The sequence below is a fragment of the Nerophis lumbriciformis genome, linkage group LG06 (genome assembly GCF_033978685.3).
Source record: "Nerophis lumbriciformis linkage group LG06, RoL_Nlum_v2.1, whole genome shotgun sequence".
In the NCBI taxonomy this organism is placed as follows: domain Eukaryota; kingdom Metazoa; phylum Chordata; class Actinopteri; order Syngnathiformes; family Syngnathidae; genus Nerophis; species Nerophis lumbriciformis.
Genome location: NC_084553.2, coordinates 38,863,702 through 38,886,659, shown reverse-complemented (window position 1 = coordinate 38,886,659; position 22,958 = coordinate 38,863,702). Strand labels below are relative to the sequence as shown.

The 22,958-nt window shown below is 37.7% G+C and overlaps 2 protein-coding genes across 3 annotated transcripts in view; one reads left to right on the top strand and one right to left on the bottom strand.

The window, feature by feature from the left end:
* Positions 1-15,642, top strand: part of LOC133608760 (hexokinase-1-like) — a 50,092-nt gene extending 34,450 nt beyond the window's left edge. Inside the window, exons 14-21 of the mRNA XM_061964271.1 lie at positions 1,690-1,809; positions 1,886-1,981; positions 3,169-3,268; positions 3,343-3,526; positions 3,765-3,920; positions 7,961-8,048; positions 9,558-9,703; positions 12,614-15,642. Coding sequence (XP_061820255.1) covers positions 1,690-1,809; positions 1,886-1,981; positions 3,169-3,268; positions 3,343-3,526; positions 3,765-3,920; positions 7,961-8,048; positions 9,558-9,703; positions 12,614-12,758 — 1,035 coding nt within the window. The 3' untranslated portion in view covers positions 12,759-15,642. The remainder of the gene's footprint in view (positions 1-1,689; positions 1,810-1,885; positions 1,982-3,168; positions 3,269-3,342; positions 3,527-3,764; positions 3,921-7,960; positions 8,049-9,557; positions 9,704-12,613) is intronic.
* A 1,710-nt stretch (positions 15,643-17,352) lies between these two features.
* Positions 17,353-22,958, bottom strand: part of tacr2 (tachykinin receptor 2) — a 34,233-nt gene continuing 28,627 nt past the window's right edge. For both annotated transcript variants that reach the window (XM_061964274.1, XM_061964272.1), the window contains exons 5-8: positions 20,708-20,858; positions 20,499-20,618; positions 19,488-19,564; positions 17,353-19,425 (exon numbers count right to left, since the gene is read on the bottom strand). In XM_061964274.1, the coding sequence (XP_061820258.1) occupies positions 19,221-19,425; positions 19,488-19,564; positions 20,499-20,618; positions 20,708-20,858 (553 nt within the window). In that variant the 3' untranslated portion in view covers positions 17,353-19,220. The remainder of the gene's footprint in view (positions 19,426-19,487; positions 19,565-20,498; positions 20,619-20,707; positions 20,859-22,958) is intronic.

Genomic DNA, 22,958 nt, shown 5'->3' with positions numbered 1-22,958 from the left:
AATGGTTATTTATTGTATTTTATGGGCGGAATAGTGAAGCTCCCATTGGCTCTGCTGTAAGCGGACTTTTATTTACGTTTATTTTATATTTAGAATGCATTAAAACAAAATCCATCTGTCGTCATGTCTTTCAAAATGATTGTGAACGGCAAAATTCCAGAAAAAGTGCAGTTCCCCTTTAAACTTTTTGACCTCGGGGCCCAACTTTTACACTCCCAATATTAATACTAATTGAGTAATCTTACTCTTCATTTTTAATCGTATTCAGTAATTATATCTAACCTACTTACATTTTAACAGGATAAACTTTGTCAAACAATATGAAACCATGTGTTAATCACAATGATTATTATCAAGGCCTAAGCCAGGCTGAATACAAAATAAATATTAATCACATATACTGCATAAGAAGGGACTCAAATAAAATTGATGAAAAATACATATACATACATTTATGCAGTGGTAGAGTAAATCAATTCTAACTAAATTAATAAAAAATAATAATGCGTTTTTTAAATGATCAATAATATTAAAATACATCTTAACCACTTTAGTCATCATTTTTGAGCTTCAAAAACGTTTTAAAAATGAGTTTAGCTCCAGATTTCTTCTGTCTGTTTGATATTGTCACAAGTGGTAGAAAGGTGTTTTACAACCGAGTACCGCTGGGGCTCATACGGACCACAGCTGAGAAACATACTTTTTGGCGGCCCAAAATAGGCCCCCGGCCGTATGGTTAGGAAACACTGGTTGAGATAATATGTATTGGATTAGCTTTACTTTAAATTTGCGTAAATTCTGCTTCACAGTTGCATTTATATCATACTTTCTGTTTATGTCTGCAAAATGTTGGTTTGTGAAGGCGTTACCAGATTGCAATGGAGACCCTCGATGCCGCACCTTCTCCCTAGTATACAAATATATTTTAAAAAAATGTACACTTTCCATTATCTTTTTCCTGAGAAGGTCGAAAAGAAACTTTATAAACATTATATACATTCACCGGTCACAACCTTAGGTACACCTGCCCACGCTCAGATCAATATAGTGCTGCATAAAAAAAGCATTTATTTCACTGCATGCTGCACGTCGGTGTTATTGTGCGCATGCCAAGATTAGGTGAAAATAATACTTCCTACATTTTCTTGATTGTTTTTCCTCAAACCAAGTACAAATGTTGCTGTCTTTTTCTTGTCGGAATTATCATAGGTCCTCTGTAATGTATGGTCACACAAAGACATAGCTGACTTTATTGAGTACAGTACATTGCAATCTTCTTCCTTAATTAGTAAAATATTCTTATGGTCACTTTAGCCATAATATACCGAGCAGCCAGGAACAAGCCCTGTGTACGGTCTTACTACTTTGACGTAGTTTGTGTTTTTTGTGGTTAGCATCACATTTTGCTGTGTGCCTGAGTGTATCGTCTTTAAGAAGCACATGGAGCTGAAGGTTATATCCCAAAAACTTTTGCTGAACCTCATATTGCAGGACTTTGAGGGCATTTATTATTCATATAATTTTTTTTCCCTGAACTTTTGACCTGCCCATTTTTGTAAGGGACACACAGTAACAATGCATTTTAACAGGGCTCCTCCATTTTAATGACAACATGGCTGTAATAGTTTAAATCAAATTTACACATCCGTCCATTTATTTAAACAATGTGACATGTCTTCCCTTTTCCAGCTGTTTGATCACATTGTTCATTGTATAAGCGACTTCCTGGACTACATGGGGATGAAGAACGCTCGTCTTCCTCTGGGCTTCACCTTCTCCTTCCCCTGCTTGCAGACCAGCCTGGATGCTGTGAGTAGTTTGCCACTTTTTGCTCCTCGAGACACGGTGCAATTCTCTAAGCCTGTGTGTTCGTATGTGTATGCAGGGCATCCTGGTGACATGGACCAAAGGGTTTAAGGCGACAGACTGTGAAGGAGAAGATGTGGTGGGGCTTCTGAGGGAGGCCATTAAGAGGCGAGAGGTGGGGGAAAAAGTATTTTAAGTATTTTTATAAAACTGCACATAATGTTGAAATTTCACGTTTATCATGGGAGTATTTATCTTAATTGTTGTCTATCCATATATACTGTGTGTGTGTGTGTGTGTGTGTGTGTGTGTGTGTGTGTGTGTGTGTGTGTGTGTGTGTGTGTGTGTGTGTGTGTCCATCCATTCATTTTCTAACGCTTGTCCTTTTGGGGTCTCGGGGGGTACTGGAGCCTGTCTATCTGTCTGTCTGTCTGTCTGTCTGTCTGTACACACAAATATATATATATTTATTTGTGTGTATATATTTGTGTGTATGTGTGTGTGTGTGTGTGTGTGTGTGTATATGTATATATATATATATATATATATATATATATATATATATATATATATATATATATATGTCTGTCTGTCTGGATTCATATATATACACAAATATATGTGTATGTATATATATATATATTATTTTTTTTTAATTATGATAAAATGATTTACAATGTATTAAACAATTTACGACATACACATTTGAAAAGGTATTAATTGGAGTAGTGCGGTTTGTTTTCTGACAAACAACTCATTGGCATTAACATACAAACAGTAATTACTAACATGTCCTCACATGCCCGCATGTGTTTTGGATTTATTTTGCAGGTCAAACATGAAGTTGGCGTTATCTACTAATAGACTTTCACTTTACTGTTTCTGCTTGTTTGTGGTTCTTATACATACAAAATGCTGTCTGGTAATGCTGCATCATCAATGTAGTACTATTGTAAAATAACAGCTTTGTTTGACACACCTCAATGCCTGTCTTTGCCACTTTTGAATGATCGCTAAACCTTTGACAGCTTCTGTCATCTTCTTCGGGCCCTTGGCTCTCTTTGTCCCTCTTCTTCGAGTCATCTCTCTCTGCACTCTGCTGTTTACGCCGCACGAACACACACACACACACACACACACACACACACACACACACACACACACACACAATGGCCACAGTGCAACCTACATCCTACATCAACAAAAGTAACAAAATACAAACAAAGTTTTTTCTAAATGAAATGAATTGATTTAGTTGATGAATTGTTGCAGCCCTACACAGGTACCCCTCTATGATGACATGTTATATTTGCATCCTATTATGTTTTGTCAATTAAACACTCCACTATATTTCTTTTGAAGGAGTTTGAACTGGATGTTGTGGCTGTAGTCAACGACACTGTGGGAACCATGATGACCTGTGCCTACGAGGAGCCCACCTGCGAGATCGGACTCATCGCCGGTCAGTTCACGCTTTCATTGTACCGTTTTGTGCGATATTCCACATCAATACAACATGATGACTTCTGTATGTAGGCACCGGCAGTAATGCGTGTTACATGGAGGAGATGAGGAACATTGAGATGGTGGATGGTGATATAGGCCGCATGTGTGTCAATATGGAGTGGGGTGCGTTTGGCGATAATGGATGCCTAGATGACTTCAGGACGGAGTATGACCGCATTGTGGATGATTTTTCCCTTCACCCAGGCAAACAGAGGTAACACACCCACACATTCTAGATCTTCTTGCAGCTAACCCTTTTTGGCCCTCATACATACAGTACTTTGTGTATTTGTATGTGCAATTATGTTTTTTTCTAACATACTGTGTGTGTGTGTGTGTGCGTGTGTGTGTGTGTACGTGTACGTGTACGTGTACGTGTACGTGTACGTGTATGTGTATGTGTATATGTGTGTGTATATGTATGTATGTGTGTGTGTGTGTGTGCACTACAGATACGAGAAAATGTGTAGCGGCATGTACCTTGGTGAAATAGTGCGGAACATACTAATAGATTTGACCAAGAGAGGCTATCTCTTCAGAGGTCAGATTTCGGAGACGCTGAAGACCAGAAGCATCTTTGAAACCAAGTTCCTCTCTCAGATTGAGAGGTAAGAATCCTCCACATGAATAGAACAGCTTCTTCAGCACATTTATTTCCCTTTTTTTTTTCTTTACTGAATTATTATTGAACTGCACTTCTTGGGGAATGTTGCCTATCGTTAACAATCATAGAAATCAATATTAATTGCTTAGTGTAATTCATGGCATAATTTATCAAAATCCCCATTTATTCCAATGAAAAGTTTCCATCGTGGAATGTATTTTAAAACCTGACTAAGAATTACTGTGTGGAAGGCCTGTTGGCTCATGTAAAAAAAAGTACACAACTCACTTTTCATCCAAGATGGAGGCTGTCTATGGGATACGTTACATTGCATGTTCTATGGTCCATCATTCTTTTTCTCTTTGTTATCACAGGTATAGCTATCAAGTAAACTATTGATTCATTTGTTCGAGTAATCGAATAACACATTCTTTATAGCCTCAATGATTCTATTTAGGGAAAATAGTTGAAGAAAACAATATTTTTTTGGATAATCTTATAAATGAGAATAATGTTAAAATTGTACTTTTATCATGGGAGTATCTGTGTGCGTAGGCAAAAAGATAGCCAAATTCTTTAAATCCAATGCAAGTTAAAAAGTTTGGGGACCCCTGCCCTAGAAGCCCATTCTACATATTCTAAGGCAGGGGTCCTCAACTGGTCTCAACCTGCGACTTACACTTTTATCCCCACTCATTAAGTCAACATCTACTTTTACTTTTTATTTAGCCATTTTTATTTAGAAATAATTACACATAGTTACGTCAAAGCAAATTATTAAAGAATGTGGAGGAACATGATAACTGCATCATACAAAAACTGAAAGTAAAAAATGTGTCTGCTGTATGTTAAATTTATTGTATTTATGGAACATTGTTGAAATAAACAAGGATTTTTTATGATGATATTACAAATCTATTTACAATCATTGACGGATGTATTTTTTAATGCATTGTAACTCGTAAATAAGTCTGCTTACAATGGAGTCAAATATCTATGGGTCTATAACACCCATAAAGCCTTCTAAATACAGTAACCATCCAAAAACCGCCAACAATACTTCATTTACATTTCGTGACTTGAGTATTAACCAGAGGTGGGACCAAGTCATTGTTTTGCAAGTCACAAGTAAGTCTCAAGTCTTTGCCCTCAAGTCCGAGTCAAGTCCCGAGTAAAGACAGGCAAGCCCCGAGTCAAGTCCAAAGTCAAGACTGGAAAGTCTCAAGTCAAGTCCTAAGTCCTGCATTTTGAGTTTCGAGTCCTTTCAAGTCCTTTTAACCACAGACTAATATATTAACACAGATTGTGTATGCTTTTCAAACGCTGTATTTATTTATTAAAACAAGTGCATTTTAAATTGCAGGAAAGAAAATTGTGCTGACATTGCACTTTATAATAGCACTATTAACCAGTCATTTTAAACATTAACTCATTCCTTTACAGAACAAACACATTGAAAAATAAAGTGCAAATGTACTTATTTGTACAAAAGTGTTAACATTGAAAAAACATGACATATACGTGAACATAACAAAAAAGTTGTACTTTTTATATGTCAGGGCCCTATGCTGCATTGCATTTGCAAAAGACCAAATTAGCCAAGAGAGTGTCAGTCATTTGTGCACGATGGGGGCGTAGTATGATGCCACCATGGCTGAAAACTCGCTCCACTGGAGCACTGGAGGCAGGCACTGCCAAGACTCTCATGGCCACTCGGAACAGTGAAGGAAGAGTCTTCATGTTCAATGCCCAGAACAAAAGGGGGGAGAGAGTTGTTTTGGATTGGTGCACTACTTGTAAGTGTATCTTGTGTTTTTTATGTTGATTTAATTAAAAAAAGAAAAAAAAAAAAAAAATTTCTTGTGCGGCCCGATACCAATCGATCCACGGACCAGTACCGGGCCGCGGCCCGGTGGTTGGGGACCACTGAGGTAAACAACCAACAGTATGTCAGAAAGCTAGCTAAAACGGTACACATATTCATAATATAGTATACATTTTAACTGACCTTTATTTTACTATTTTTGTCTTTTTTTAGGTGGCTAAAATACGCGGTGCTGCTGACCGCCGTCTAACGTTACGTGTGATATATTGACTAATGTAACCCTGCTTAAAAAAAAATCACTGAACAAAAAGTATGAATAAGGTAGTGAACTGCAACAGATTCCCGTGTTTGCAATAACGTTATAACGTTAGCAGTGAGTTTACAGCCTCACTGATTTAACTACACAGCAAATAAAAGTCACGTTACTTAGCCAATAAACGTTATCTTACATTCAAAACTTACCGTTCTTTGTGCAACTTCAAATGCCGGACGAAGTTGGAAGTTGTTGCCTCTCCATCAGTAATTTTCGAACCGCATGTGTTGCATACTGCAAACCGTTTTGTGTTGACCACCTCGTAATTTTTATACCCAAACAAAATTATTTTAGGTATCATTTTTTGTTCACTGGCGTGTGGTTTGGACATGTCTTCTTCGTTGGTTGTCCTGCAATTTGATTGGATGAATGCTGTGTGATGAAAACAAAGTAGATCTAATTTGATTGGCTGTTGTACTGAGAGCACACCAGCTGACACACGCAACGCTGATAGACAAGTACACAATGAAAAATACGGAGCGCTCCCGAATAACTTTTTCATCTTTGGGTTTTGGGGAAAGTAGCAAGTCATGTCAAGTCATGTCAATTCAAAAGGCTCAAGTCCAAGTGAAGTCACAAGTCATTGATGTTAAAGTCTAAGTCGAGTTGCAAGTCTTTTTACATTTTGTCAAGTCGAGTCTAAAGTCATCAAATTCATGACTCGAGTCCAAGTCATGTGACTCGAGTCCACACCTCTGGTATTAACCAAGTATTACTAATATTGTTACTACAAGCTCTAACGTTAAGGACCTACATTTTGTGGCGCATTGTCAGAGAAATAACTTCCTTATGCTGCTGTATTGGCGTCATCAGCTGGTGAGCTGCTTCCTCGTCTTGGAGCTCGTGAAAGTTTATTCTAAATTATAAATCATACATCTCACCTGTATTGTAAAAGAATGAGGACATAATCCGAGAATTTGGTCAACTTTGAAACCCCGAAATGGCGAAGACCCAAAAAGATGCTTGGTTCCACCCCACACTTTTGTTTTAGTGAGGATTATGAGTCATTCTTCATCGAAGCGGGAATATATCAACATCCTAACAGTCGGCATTCCAGTGAGAGCAGACATTGTACAGGATGTGTTGTTTTATCAAGTTTGTTGGCTCTCATGAAGTCTGCAGTGAGCAATAATCAATGATGTTGTCGAAGGAAAAGGCAAACGCTGTGATGCATTTGTAAAATTAATGAGCCGCATATGCTTAAAATGAGCAAAATACGGAAATATTAAATGCTATTATGAATGTGCCTCCAGACTCCTATTGGCTCCATTGTAAGAAGACTTTTTTTTTTGCATTTATTTAATAGTTAGAATGCATACAAATCTGAAAAACCTATGTGTGTTTGTCTTATAAAGAATTATGAATGATAGGCAAAATTTAAAAAAAAGGTGCAGTTCGCCTTTAACGGTAACGAATATACATAAAAAGAAAGAAAGAAATACAATTGCATTTTTTATGTTCCTAGCTGAAATAGTGCAAAACTTAAGCGAAAGAAATAAAATTATATATATTTTTAAAATACATAAATACAAATAGTTTGAAACTTAAGCAAAAGAAAGAATACAATTGTATTTTTTAATTAATAAAATAATAATAATAATATGAAGAAATAAACAAAACATACTTTTTTTTACACCCTTCCAGTAGGCTACTTATGGTGGTGCTTCTATACTAAATATAACCATCATAATATTTTTTCTAAATAGGTTTTTCTACTTCATATTATACCTTGTGTAATACGAGTAATTTTGTCCATTTTCCATATATTTCCTTCTGCACATCTTATCTCATAGCTGGCATCAGTAGGAATGTGCATGTTAGTGGATTACTAATCGATAAACAGATTTGTGTCATTTATTTTCTTTCATGCTGGTGACTTTTGATGTCTTCATTTATCTTTATCCAGCGACAGACTGGCTTTACTTCAAGTGAGGTCCATCTTACAACACCTAGGGCTGGACAGCACTTGTGATGACAGTATCATTGTCAAAGAGGTACGCTACACATTTAAAAGGGGAATATTATGATATTTTTTTTTTTGACATTTAAAACACTTCCTTGTGGTCTACATAACATGTTATGGTGGTTCTTTGGTCAAAAGTTTACATGATAAAAAAATAAAAAATCACATGTATTTAGAACCTTCGCTCAATACCTTTATTGATGCACCTTTGGCAGCAATTTCAGCCTCAGGTTTTTGAATACGATGCCACGAGCTTGGCACACCTATCTTTGGGCAGTTTAGCCCATTCCTCTTTGCAGCACCTCTTAAGCTCCATCAGGTTGAATGGAAATTGTTGGTTTTCATCCAGGATGTCGCTGTACTTTGTTGCATTCCTCTTTCCTTCTATCGTGACTAGTCTCCCAGTTCTTGCCGCTGAAAAAAATCCCCAGAGCATGATGCTGCCAACACCATGCTTACGGTAGGGATATTATTGGCCTGGCAATGAGCGGTGCCTGGTTTCCTACTAGGACCCTGTAGAGGTTGCCCTCTAGTGGGTTCTTCAGACCACCACACACTGCCAGGAATTCAGGGTATAACACAGTTTTATTGCGTTCTCACGAGGTGTGAGCCTTTTGCTTCCCAGCAACAAGTCTTTTCTGCATCTCCCCAGCAGCACCTCCAACTCCAACTACTCGTCTCATCACGGCTGCTGCTAATAAAGGCGACAGGTGATTAGATAACAAAGCCCACCTGGGCTATCTACGCACCTGTCGCTGTCTTCGAGGCCGGTCCTGGCAACACCTCGTTCCGTGGCAGGCCCGCAGGCTACGCCCCCCTCCACAGACCCCTTTCAAGCTAAAATTGATACATATATAGAAAGACAAAGCTTTAGTGGTTTTAATATTTATTTATTCGTTATTAATAACATTTTAAATATTTCTGATAATTTATTTTGCTCTAATTTTAGCTGGGTTTTCCTTTGTTTAATTTGGAGTCTGCCGTGGGTCAATTAAAAACACCCCTGCTTATACAGCACATGATTCGATATCAACTCTGTGAGCAACCACAAATGTGTTTAGCTTGTTAGCGTCCCCTCCTGAGCCAATGATGATAATTAAAGACATACTCACACGCGTAGTGTTCAAGTGGGTCAAAATACATGCCTCTTGGAAGGTTTGTAGGTGACTCTCTGGGATTGAATATACAAATACCCCATATCTGGCTTAGGGTGTCCCTCAGGGCTCCGTATTCGCTCCGTTTTCAATTTAAAAGCTAACTTAACATTGTACTGCTTTTCAATAATGCAACAAGAGCATATTCTCTATGCCAACTAAATCTTGCTAGTGTCAACGAGGACAACACCTGACCCTCACTGCACCCTAGATGGGGCGTGCGGAGACCATGTACAGTATCAGTACAACAAAACATTTGATCAACTTTGATTTGTGAAAGAATTTGGTGTATGCGAGGGACTTGTTGTATTTAAATGTATTTTTGTGAAATTATGTGAGCGTCAGTCTGGTGCAATAATAAGGTTAATGCCTTTATTTATATACAGGTGTGTGGAGTGGTGTCGCACCGTGCTGCTCAGCTCTGTGGGGCCGGGATGGCAGCTGTGGTTGATAAGATCAGAGAAAACCGAGGACTGGATCATTTGAACATCACCGTCGGGGTGGATGGGACTCTCTACAAACTGCATCCACAGTAAGACGGATTATTCACAATGCAAAACATTTCAATGCCCTGTGGAATACAGATATGTTGGTTTTGAGGGGACAAATTACAAACCCTCAAAGTAACTTACACTCAGAGTGCTTCATATGTAGGGCTGCAACTAACAACTAATTTGATCATCGATTAATCTGTCGATTATTACTTCGATCAATCGATTAATAATCGGATAAAAGAGACAAACTACATTTCTATCCTTTCCAGTATTTTATTGAAAAGAAAAGACAGCATACTGGCACCATACTTACTTTGATTATTGTTTCTCAGCTGTTTGTAAATGTTGCAGTTTATAAATAAAGGTTTATAAATTAAAGATGAATAAATAAAATAAAATAAAGAAAAGTAGCCTCTGCGCATGCGCATAGCATAGATCCAACGAATCGATGACTAAATTAATCGCCAACTATTTTTATAACCGATTTTTATAACCGATTTTAATCGATTTAATCGATTAGTTGTTGCAGCCTATTCATATGTCAACAAAAATGTCCACTAAAGAGATGTAGTGTCTTGAGTAAAGGGTATTTTACCAACTGTAAACACAAGAATAAAACTACATTCTTAATTGTGCTCTGATCATCCACTTTCCGTATGGAATAAAGTGGAAGCTCTAAAGTCCAATAGGTCGTACAAATCTGATGTTTGAAGTGATACGTTATGGGCATCTAATACGGTTGCGTGATATATATGATATGAATACATTTGGTCGATGATAGAACTTTTAATACTGTCGTCATAACCTGATAATGCATGTTTATTTTTATTGTATTTATTTATTTGAATTAGGAGAGTACATATTAATCAATGTGCCAGCAAAAAGAGCTTCAACATAAATATGCTGGAATAAGCACAAAAGCTAAATTGCATCCATTGTCCTATGTTGATGACACACTTGAGCTGTGTCCCGCAAAATTGATAGCGACGAGCAAAGGGCCATGTTTCTTCCACGTATTGTTATCACTGGAGGACGTGGAACATGCTACACTGCACTCCGTAGGATACCATAGGGCAGTGGTTCTCAACCTTTTTTCAGTGATGTACCCCCTGTGAACATTTTTTTAATTCAAGTACCCCCTAATCAGAGCAAAGCATGTTTGGTTGAAAAAAAGAGATAAAGAAGTAAAATACAGCACTATGTCATCAGTTTCTGATTTATTAAATTGTATAACGGTGCAAAATATTGCTCATTTGTAGTGATCTTTCTTGAGCTATTTGGAAAAAAAGATAGGTTTTTATTTATATTTATAAAGGATTTTTGAATTGTTGCTATTTTTAGAATATTTAAAAAAAATCTCACGTACCCCTTGGCATACCTTCAAGTACCCCCAGGGGTACGCGTACCCCTATTTGAGAACCACTGCCATAGGTTGTATTCAGTCACGTGACTTTTGAACGAAAGTAAAAGAAAGCGGTGGTCCACCAAATCAACATGTGTGCAGCAAACTATCTTGAGTACGCAAGGGGCTAGATCTAACCACTAAAAGCAGATACGAAAATCCAACTATGCAGTGGAATTGATCCATATCATTTATCAAAATAAGAGCAATCGAGTGATCTCAAGGATTATCCGTCGATTGAACTATCTGTTGCTCCAGACGTCATTCTACACAACAAAACAGATGAAACTTGGAAAAACATGGAGGTCTACAACTTCCTTGTGTGTGGAATTATCTCCTAAAAAAACCTTCAGAACTTTGTGGTACATTACTTAAAGTTAAAGTACCAATGACACACTAGGTGTGGTGAAATTTGTCCTCTGCATTTGACCCATCCCCTTGATCACCCCCTGGGAGGTGAGGAGAGCAGTGGGCAGCAGCGGTGCCACGCCCGGGAACCATTTTGGAGATTTAACCCCCAATTCCAACCCTTGATGCTGAGTGCCAAGCAGGGAGGTAATGGGTTCCATTTTTATAGTCTTTGGTATGACTCGCCCGGGATTTGAACTCTCGACCTAGCGATCTCAGGGCGTACACTCTAACCACGAGGCCACTGAGTACGTTGGGACATGTTAGTGTTAAAAATACATCCAAAAGAGGTTTGTAGATTAGAATACATTTGAAGGTAAAATATGGTGTAGAAATGCACCCAATTGCAGAAAATGTAGTGTTGATTTTCAAAAATGTTCTTTCAGGGCTTGCATGGCAGCACTTTGTGCCTATAGAAGTTTTCCTCAAAGGGTGCTCACATGCCTGAGTATTGTCCAAATGTCATGTAAAGTATTAAAACAACACAAAATAAGTCATTATTACATTTTAATGGAAGTGTCGATACAAACTTGTTACAACAGAAAGTAACCAACTGTTACCAGGAAGTTAACAACCAGATAAATACAAAAAAAATACAACTATAAATGATGCAATTTTGTTAACGCATATGTCAGGAGCCTTTCTAATTTGTTTTTGTAATGGTTTTGTTATCATTTATACAACATTTCATGATGTATGATATTTGACCTGCTCAGTGGCCTTGTGGTTAGAATGTCCGCCCTGAGACTGAAAGGTCGTGAGTTTAAACCCCGGTCGAGTCTTACCAAAAATTATAAAAATGGGACCCATTACCTCCCTGCTTAGCACTCGGCATCAAGGGTTGGAATTGGGGGTTAAATCACCACAATGATTCCTGAGCACGTCCACCGCTGCTGCTCACTGCTCCCCTCACCTCCCAGGGGGTGACCATGGGGATGGTTCAAATGCAGAGGATAATTTCACCACACCTAGTGTGTGTGTGACAATCATTGGTACTTTAACTTTATTTATGGTTAGCGCAGGAGGCTGCAAAATATATCACCATATATATTTTGGTGCATCTCATGCATTTGCTGATGAATCCGCTGCTTTGCGAGACATGTCACTAACCATGGAACCAAATATCTCTCCCGTGCAGCTTCTCCCACGTCATGCACCAGACGGTCAAGGAGCTGGCTCCTCAGTGTAACGTCAACTTCCTGTTGTCGGAGGATGGCAGCGGCAAAGGAGCGGCGCTCATCACGGCGGTGGGTGTGCGAGTGAGACAAGAGCTGAACAAGTGAGGATTTGTGGGAGTTCCACATGGCGCCTTCCTGCGCTGTCTTCACTTCTGTCTTCCCCCCGACCAAAGCAGAACAGGCAGCGCTCCATTACAGTAGCTGCTTTAGCCGGCAGAAAGAAGTTGTCTTAAAGTAGCACAAATCTCCTTATGAGTACAAAATGATAAAAAAAAAGCTTTACACATATTTACTTTGATGGTGTCAGCACTCTTGTGGTGTGTATTGTTGCCACCTTGAAAAATCACTTAGTAACTGTAGGCTATCACACTTCAAAGAATGTCAAAATATTTCTCCATCTTTCCTAGCTGCAAAGGTTTTGTACTAAAATCCCCACGACGTACCAACAGAAGACGTAAATATGGTATGAAGTGAAACTAATAATACACAAATGTGAAAGGGAATATTTTTGCTTTTAAGGTTTTATCCAGATATACAACTAATTATATTTTACATATAATTGTTATTTATTTTATTTTTGTATCATGAGGTGATGACAATGTAACTGCTGCAATCAAAAAGCTTATTAAATAAGGTGCCTCAGCCTGTACAAATCCTTGAAGTATGAACATGGAATGTCACCTGAATAACAATGAATATATTCCCTTGTACTCTTACTGTAAAATATGTCCAAAGAGCTATTTGTATTTGAATTAACCCCAGTGTGCTGCTGCTATCTGCAATCCCTTTCTTAGCACAGTGACATGAATGAAAGAAAAGCGTGTATGAGGTGCGATTACGAATGCCAGTGGAACACCAGTGGTGACCATCTGTAGGAGAACTTTACTCTTCAATCAGACGTAAAGTATTATGTCTTTTCTCACCTCTTCTTTGATTAATGCTCCGAAAAAGCTCAATAATCCTGCAAATGTATTTATTACAGTCTTCCCTTGTTTATTGGGGCGTTTATTACAACCTTCTAAATAGGTTTTTAATAATATAATTAGTGTTTTAACATGACATAACACTCATTTCAGTCGATATAGTAGCCTTGAGTGTGTGTTACAGTACTTTTGATAGCCCGGAGGATCCTGGCCATCACCGGGCCACTACAACACAGCCACGATGTGGAAATAACTCGTCACATCATGGGTCATTCCTCTTAAGTTAGAACCGGGCTTCCGTGTGCTGAAACCATTGGCGTAAATTGTTTTTCAAAAAAACTACCATTAGACCTGTTGTTAGCATTTTAGCACTCCGTGTTGTTAGCATTGTGTGTCCTGGGTTTACATTCCACTTCGCTCACAAGGCTCCTCTACAGTGGACACTTTTATATCAGTTTGGAAAAATACTGTTTTGTTTTTTTTTACCATAAAAATTCTGGACTATAAGCCAATATTTATTTTCAACGGTTTGAACTAGGGATGTCCGATATAGGCTTTTTGCTGATATCCGATATTCCGATATTGTCCAACTCTTAATTACCGATACCGATATCAACCGATACCGATATATACAGTCGTGGAATTAACACATTATTATGCCTAATTTGGACAACCAGGTATGGTGAAGATAAGGTCCTTTTTTTAAAAAATTAATAAAATAAGATGAATAAATTAAAAACATTTTCTTGAATAAAAAAGAAAGTAAAACAATATAAAAACAGTTACATAGAAACTAGTAATTAATGAAAATTAGTCAAATTAACTGTTAAAGGTTAGTACTATTAGTGGACCAGCAGCACGCACAATCATGTGTGCTTACGGACTGTATCCCTTGCAGACTGTATTGATATATATTGATATATAATGTAGGAACCAGAATATTAATAACAGAAAGAAACAACCCTTTTGTGTGAATGAGTGTAATGGGGGAGGAAGGTTTTTTGGGTTGGTGCACTAATTGTAAGTGTATCTTGTGTTTTTTATGTTGATTTAATAAAAAAAAAAATTTAATAAAAAAAACCCCGATACCGATAATTAAAAAACCAATACTGATAATTTCCGATATTACATTTTAAAGCATTTATCGGCCGATAATATTGGCAGGCCGATATTTTCGGACATCTCTAGTTTGAACACTCTGTTAGCAATAAGGGCCGAGTACCATCGAGTCCTGCTCCGTCCCGCTGTTGTCTTTTATAACCGCTCGCGTCAAAGGCTCACCAATGTGGCGATGTGTTATTGATGAGGCAGGAGTATTAAAAAGCGGTTTTGCCAAAAGTTGGTCAGCTTGATTGTTGCGGTAAAATTGGCACCGATTTACCGCCTCTTTTTGTCATCCTTAACCTGGAAATGTAAGTTTTTTTTATTGCCATAATTTGACCAATAGAGCACTGTAATACATATAATACTTAACAAGTATTTTAGACCCAAAATATGTAGAATATTCTTAAAAAACGTGTATCTGCAATGTAGTGAAGCTGTAATGTTAGAAGCGCGATGTGGCGAGGGACGACTGTATAGTCTATTACTTCTTATTTTAGCTTGTGGTGTCCCTCAGGGTTGCATCTTTGGACCGTGACTATTTTGAAGGCATTTCAACATTCGCAAAAGTACATGAACATGTTAGCCAATCAACTTGCACTTTCCGACCCTTAAAGGTCTCAAAAACGGCTAAAGACTTGTTTTGCAACTCCGATGACATTTTGGGAGAAATATGTGCAGTACAGAATTATGCATCCACCCATTCATTTTCTACCGCTTTTCCCTCTGTGAGTCGCGGGGGGTGCTGGAGCCTATCCCTGCTGCACTCGGAGTACAGGATTAGACGTTTTTAAAGCTGATCGTGTCATACGGGATTCTTTGACAGAAATGTGGACAGGAGAAGCTGAAACCAATAAGATCTTCAATGATTGGCAGATTTGTTTCCCATCAATAATCACTTCTTCTGTAAGTCACTTGAATCTGTCCAACACTGTCATTAACAAAATAAAGTCATGTCACAATAAGTATTCATATTTGTATTATGTACAATTATCTGTGAAATACACACACAATGTATTAGCATTACTTTTTTATTATTTAGGCCTCAACAAGGCTTTTGTGCATACAACAGGTTCACAGGTCATTCACAATGTCACTTTATGTATTCATAAATAGTACTCAGGATCAGAACAATGAATATTTACAAGTGTACTACATACAGTACTTATTTTTTAACATACAAATCATAGCGCATGTGTGACTGAAATGTCAATATATTAGGATTAGAGAGACAATCTATTGTACATAAAATGGGGGCGGTGTATGCAATATATTCCAGTTTGTCCTTGTACAATATCAAATGTAATGAAGGATTTATTTTCACATTTTATCTTGGCAGCTCTGCATAAATTGACACCCACATTGTTACACATTGTCCCATGCTCCGTTATAATCCTTCTTGGCTAATATTGAATATCCATAATGGAATTTTAATGTGTTCTGCCAAGACAAGACGGGCCATGCTTGACACTTTCCACATGTGGGATTTTGTTCTACTTTTGCCTAATTTGAAATACACCCAAGGCATTTATTTTTATCTTATGCGTGACTTCCTTCCAAAATGTATTTTGCAGCTATCTACAGTACATTTACCAATTTGTGTCTGCCTTCTTTTTTTTTCTTCAGAAACTGAACTTCTTACTCAATAGATACAAAGTTAAAAGATAACACAAATACAACGGTACTATCGGTTTAAACCTTACCACACTCCATCATGCTGAGTTTGCGCTGGACAATGAGCTCACGGTTTAAAGGTTTTAGCTGGTTATCTTGTGCTCTCGCCTTCCAATAAGGGGACTCTAATTCAGGACACATAGGCAGGACCAGGCAGGTTAGAAAAGCATTGAAGGGTTTAGCGAAGGCAAAACACAACAATTGACTAAAATTCTAAGTGTAATGTGGTCCAAAACTCTTCAGTCTGTTAAAAAAAACTTCACTTCACTCCTTCATCTCCTAGTCTCTAGTTTCTATGCATTTACTGCATTTTCTTTGGCACGGTTGTGTATACGCTAAAGAGGTAAATGACAGAAACCGTTACATTTTTAGGAATTTGAGAGGTTGTATTTAAGTATTTGCTTTAGAGACTCAACGATTGAGGCCATCAAGAAAGCCTCACATTTTCAGAAACACTTCACTAAATGACAGGCGGAGATCGCACAAGATGCAGGTGGGCCTCACGTTACTTCACATTAGCAGCATATGTAATTCACTCAAAACACCTTATTTTATACAACACAATCAGTGCAACACTAAGTTGCCCAATCATGCCCTCAATGTTGTTAACATAAAGCAGGGGTGTCATGCTTGTTTTTATTGAGGGCCACATCACAATTATGGCTGCCCTCAAGGGGCCAAATTAAAGGACGTGGCGGGCCATATTTACAGTGCATAATTTTTTACACATTGTATGTTGAAGCCTTAATCCAAAATGGAATACATTAATTTTTCTCCTCAAAATTCTGCAGACAATACCATATAATGACAATGTGACTTTTTTTGAATTTTGCAAATTTATTGAAAATAAAAAACTGAAAAATCACATGTACATACTGTAAGTATTCACAGCTTGTGCTCAATACTTTGTTGACGCACCTTTGGCAGCAATTACAGCCCCAAGTCTTTTTGAATACGTTGCCACAAGCTTGGCACACCTAACTTTAGGCAGTTTTGCCCATTCCTCTTTGCAGCACCTCTCAAGCTCCATCAGGTTGGATAGATTGTCCTTCCAGAAAGACAACCATTTCTGCAACAATCCACCAATCAGGCCTGTATGGTAGAGTGGCCAGACGGAAGCCATTTCTTAGTTACAAAGTGACAGACTCTCAGACCATGAGAAACAAACATTTTCTGGCCTGATGAGACAAAGATTGAAGTCTTTGACGTAAAGGCCAGGCGACATGTTTGGAGGAAACCAGGCACCGCTCATCACCAGGCCAATACCATCCCTACAGTGAAGGATCTCCTCTCTCTAGAGCAGTGTTTTTCAACCACTGTGCCGTGAGATACAGTCTGGTGTGCCGTGGGAGATAATGTAATTTCACCTAATTGGGTTAAAAATAATTTTTGCAAACCAGTAATTATAATATGCAAATGTGCCGTTGTTGAGTGTCGGTGCTGTCTAGAGCTCGGCAGCATAACCATGTAATAATCTTCCATATCAGTAGGTGGCAGCAAGTAGCTAATTGCTTTGTAGATGTCGGGAACATGTTTTGTCGTGATCACAATATGCGGGAGGCAGCGTGTAGGTAAAAAGCTTTCTAACACTTAAACCAAAAATAAACAAAAGGTGAGTGCCCCGAAGAAAAGGCATTGAAGCTTAGAGAAGGCTATGCAAAACGAAACTAAAACTGAACTGGCTGCAAAGTAAACAAAAACAGAATGCTGGACGACAGCAAAGACTTACAGCGTGTGGAGCAGATGGCGTCCACAAAGTACATCCTTACATGACACGACAATCAACAATGTCCCCACAAAGAAGGATAGCTTCCGCACAACTTAAATAGCCTTGATTGCTAAAACAAAGCAGGTGAGGGGAATAGCACTCAAGAAAGACATAAAATAGGAGCGCAAGACAAGAACTAAAACACTACACACAGGAAAAAAAGCAAAAAAATTCCAAATAAGTCACGGCGTGATGTGACAAGTCGTGACAGTACACATACTTTGAGACAAGAGCTATAGTGATGCATGCTTGGTTATGGTTTGAATTCATATCCAACAATTGCGAGAATGACTTTTTATTGTCAATATCGGCTGCTGAGTTTAATTTTTTTATGTTTTCTGCTGGTGGTGTGCCTCAGAATTTTTTCAATGAAAGAAATGTGCCTTGGCTCAGAAAAGGTTGAAAAACACTGCTTTCGAGGAATGCTGGAGCTCTGACAGAGTGACCATCAGGCTCTTGGTCACCTCCCTGACTAGACTAAGATGAATGCAGCAATGTACAGAGACATCCTGGATGAAAACCAACACTTCCCATCCAACCTGATGGAGCTTGAGAGGTGCTGCAAAGAGGAATGGGCAAAACCGCCCAAAGATAGGTGTGCCAAGCGTGTGCATTGTAATCAAAAAGACTCGAGGCTGTAATTAGGCTGCCAAAGGTGCATCAACAAAGTATTGAGCAAAGGCTTTGAATACTTACAGCATGTACATGTTTTTAATTTTTACCACATTTGCAAAAATTTAAAATATAAAACTTTTGTCATTGCCATTATGGGATATTCTGTGCATAATTTTAACGCCCAAAATTAATGTATTCCATTTTGGAACAAAATGTGGAAAAAGTGAAGCGTTGTGAATACTTTCCGGATGCAATGTAAATAGTAAGGCAGGCCACATCAAATTTGCAGGCCCTGTGACTTTGCAAACCACATTAAATGATGTAACAGTTCGCATTGAATATAACGTAACAGGTCACGTTGAAAGGCGTGGCAGACCACATTGAGTAACGTGACGTGGCAGATCTGGCCCCCGGCCTTGACTTTGACACATGTGACATAAAGAATAATGTGAGTACACACTTGGAATGTCCATATGATGTCATCCTTTACAATGTGCATGAACCTTGCCCACAGCCTTTGCTTGCGTCACAAGTGTTGTTTGCGTGTATGGACGTGCGCATGCTGCTATTGCCTTGACCACGTGTCATGGTCACTCTGAAGGTATGTGTGTGCTGCAGCTCCATCTTGTCCTCCTCTGAGACCTTGATGAAGGGACACCAAGAGAAGGCGTGACGGAAACCAGCACGGAACCTGCAACACATAACAACTTAGCAAGGGGCATTTTAATCTTGACGCAAACGTGACCTTTTTACCTTTGGTTCAGACAGCAGTAAATAATAGGGTTGTACATAGTCGAGCTCATTGCCAACCAAAAAATGGCCAGGTAAACCTGTCAAAGATAGAAAAAAACTATTAAATACATAAATAATACATTTGTATGTCTTTAAAAATAATCAATGGACATGTTTATGCTGTAAAAATATTTTACATTGAAAATATTATTTTACATTGCACTGTTGAAGCCAAGAAAAAGAGGTGTAGTGCCCCATCAAGTCCACTAGATGTCGCTGTTTTTCATATCTATAGTATTTCCAATATTATATAATACAGTATATCCATACTAAATTCTTCCGAGCAACAAGTGGCCACTTTTGAATAAGTATAACATACAGTACAATATATATATATATATATATATATATATATATATATATATATATATATATATATATATATATATATATATATATATATATATATATATATATATATATAAATACTGTGTATATATATATATATATATATATATATATATATATATATATATATATATATATATACTGTATATATATGTATATATATACTGTATATATATGTATATATACTGTATATATTTAATTATGTATTATATTATATATATATATTTAATTAATTGCATCGTGAAATAATTAAATTATATCCAAAATATGGAAGAAATATTAAACATTTTAATAATTTAATAATGTAATATTTATATAATAAAATAATTTTTACATGAATTACTTACACATTTAAAAAATATTTTAAGATGCAATTATTTAATTATTTCCCATTCTACCCTCTATTGTGGTGCCCTTTTACTGCATATTCAGTGTAAGGGACAAATGTGTCACACTCATAGCCTTATTTCAAATTTAAAACACGTCATTAATACTGTGGTGGACAACTGCTCCTTTTTCATATAAAATGATCGAGATGGTCGATGCAACAAATGCATCACAAGTCAGAAATGCATGTGTGAAATCACCACAAGCAACAGACGGGCAGGATAAAAAAATGCTAACCTGTTGAATGTAATGTTGCTTGTAAATGTCTCTATTGAATGATCCCAGTATGAAGTAGGTGTGGTAGGGCAACCAGCACAGAGCAAAGGTCACCACCACAACAACCATCATCTTTACTACCTGGGAGCCAACACACAGCAAAAGGCACCATATTATGTCAACTCAGCAGACGCAAACAACATGACTTGTGTGAGATGAAAAGTGTTGACCTTTCTCTTTGCTGTGATCTGGCTGTGGTAGTGGTCCGAGGCCTCCCCTGGGATGTGACCGCCCCACAGGGTCCTGCCTACCAAACTGTAGGTGACCAGCATTACCAGCAGGGGGAACAGGTAGATCAGCAATATCACGGCATACTGGTAGCTACATGATAGATAAATACATACACAAGAAGAAGAAGCATTCATTTATATGCATTTTCTCAGGTGTAAAACAGTATTGTGTAGGATTAAATAAAATAACAAAAATACAACTGATTTCCATGCAATTTAAAGAATGTATGTGTGCAAGTACTGTACATATAATGCTACTCGGTTGGTTAAAAACATGCAAATAGAGTTTTTTTTTTGATTGATTAAGACTTTTATTAGTAGGTTGCACAGTGAAGTACATATTCCGTACAATTGACCACTAAATGGTAACACCCGAATACATTTTTCAACTTGTTTAAGTCGGGGTCCACTTAAATTGATTCATGATACAGATATATACTATCATATATACTATCATCATAATACAGTCATCACACAAGATAATCATCAGGGTGTATACATTGAATTATTTACAATTCGGGGTGTGGAGGGGGGGTTAGGTTTGGTTGTTATCATCAGTCATCAACAATTGAGAACAGCGAAATGGATATTGAAACAGTGTAGGTCTGACTTGGTAGGATATGTACAGCAAGTAGTGGACATAGAGAGAGAGAGTGAGAGATCAGAAAGCATAAGAAAAGTATCTACATTTGATTGTTTACATTTGATTATTAACAATCCGGGGAGGGTGTTAGTTTAGGGTTGAAGTTGCCTGGAGGTGTACTTTTATTGCGGTTTTGAAGGAGGATAGAGATGCCCTTTCTTTTATACCTGTTGGGAGCAGGTGCAGTATATATTTTTTCATTACGACATATGTAACACAATGCTAATGGTAAAGTCTCTGGACAATCAAACAAGAAGACCTACAATAAATATTCCTATTTTGGTATAACGACATACTTTCCCTCGAGATGTTTCAAAAATGGTACGTTTCAACACATTGCAAACGTGCAAACTATAAAACTTTGTGCACTATTAGTGGGCATGTTGCAGGCATACTTGCCAACCTTGAGACCTCCGATTTCGGGAGGTGGGGTGGGCGTGGTCGGTGTGGGACGGGGGCGTGGTTGGGGGCTTGGCTAAAAGGGGAGGAGTATATTTACAGCTAGAATTCACCAAGTCAAGTATTTCATATATATATATATATATATATATATATAAGAAATACTTGACGTTCAGTGAATTCTAGCTATATATATATATATATATATATATATATATATATATATATATATATATATATATACATACATATATATATATATATATATACATACATATATATATATATATATATATATATATATATATATATATAAAATAAATACTTGCATTTCAGTGTTCATTTATTTACACATATACACACACATAACACTCATCTACTCATTGTTGAGTTAAGGGTTGAATTGTCCATCCTTGTTCTATTCTCTGTCACTATTTTTTTAATCATGCTGAACACCCTCTCTGATGATGCATTGATGTGTGGCACGCACAAAAGTGCTTTCATCAAATGCACTAGATGGCAGTATTGTCCTGTTTAAGAGTGTCACAACATTGCTGTTCACGGCAGACGAACTGCTTTACGGTATACAAAAACGTGACTGCTGTTGTTGTGTGTTGTTACCGCGCTGGGAGGACGTTAATGAAACTGCCTAACAATAAACCCACATAAGAAACCAAGAACTCGCCCTCCATCATTCTACAGTTATAACGTTATTGGGCAGGTATGCTGTTTATGTTGTGGGTTAGCTGGACTCAGGTCCATGAGGACCTGAGTCCACCTGAATTTCGGGAGATTTTCGGGAGAAAATTTGTCCCGGGAGGTTTTCGGGAGAGGCGCTGAATTTCGGGAGTCTCCCGGAAAATCCGGGAGGGTTGGCAAGTATGGTTGCAGGTGATCTACTAAGACTGCGTGTAAAATTAGTAACAAATACAAAAGTGGCTATTAGAATGAGGATTTTGCGTGTACGACACAGTTTTCGCCATAGAGACACTAATTTCCCTCCACATTCATATTGCCATGCTCCTACCTGTGACATTTGGCTACGGTTTGAAACATGCAGAAGACAACTATGACATGTACCAGTTTTTCCCGGCATTTTAGAAGCAGACCTGCAATATCATCTACAATGGATACATGCGGTCAAATGAT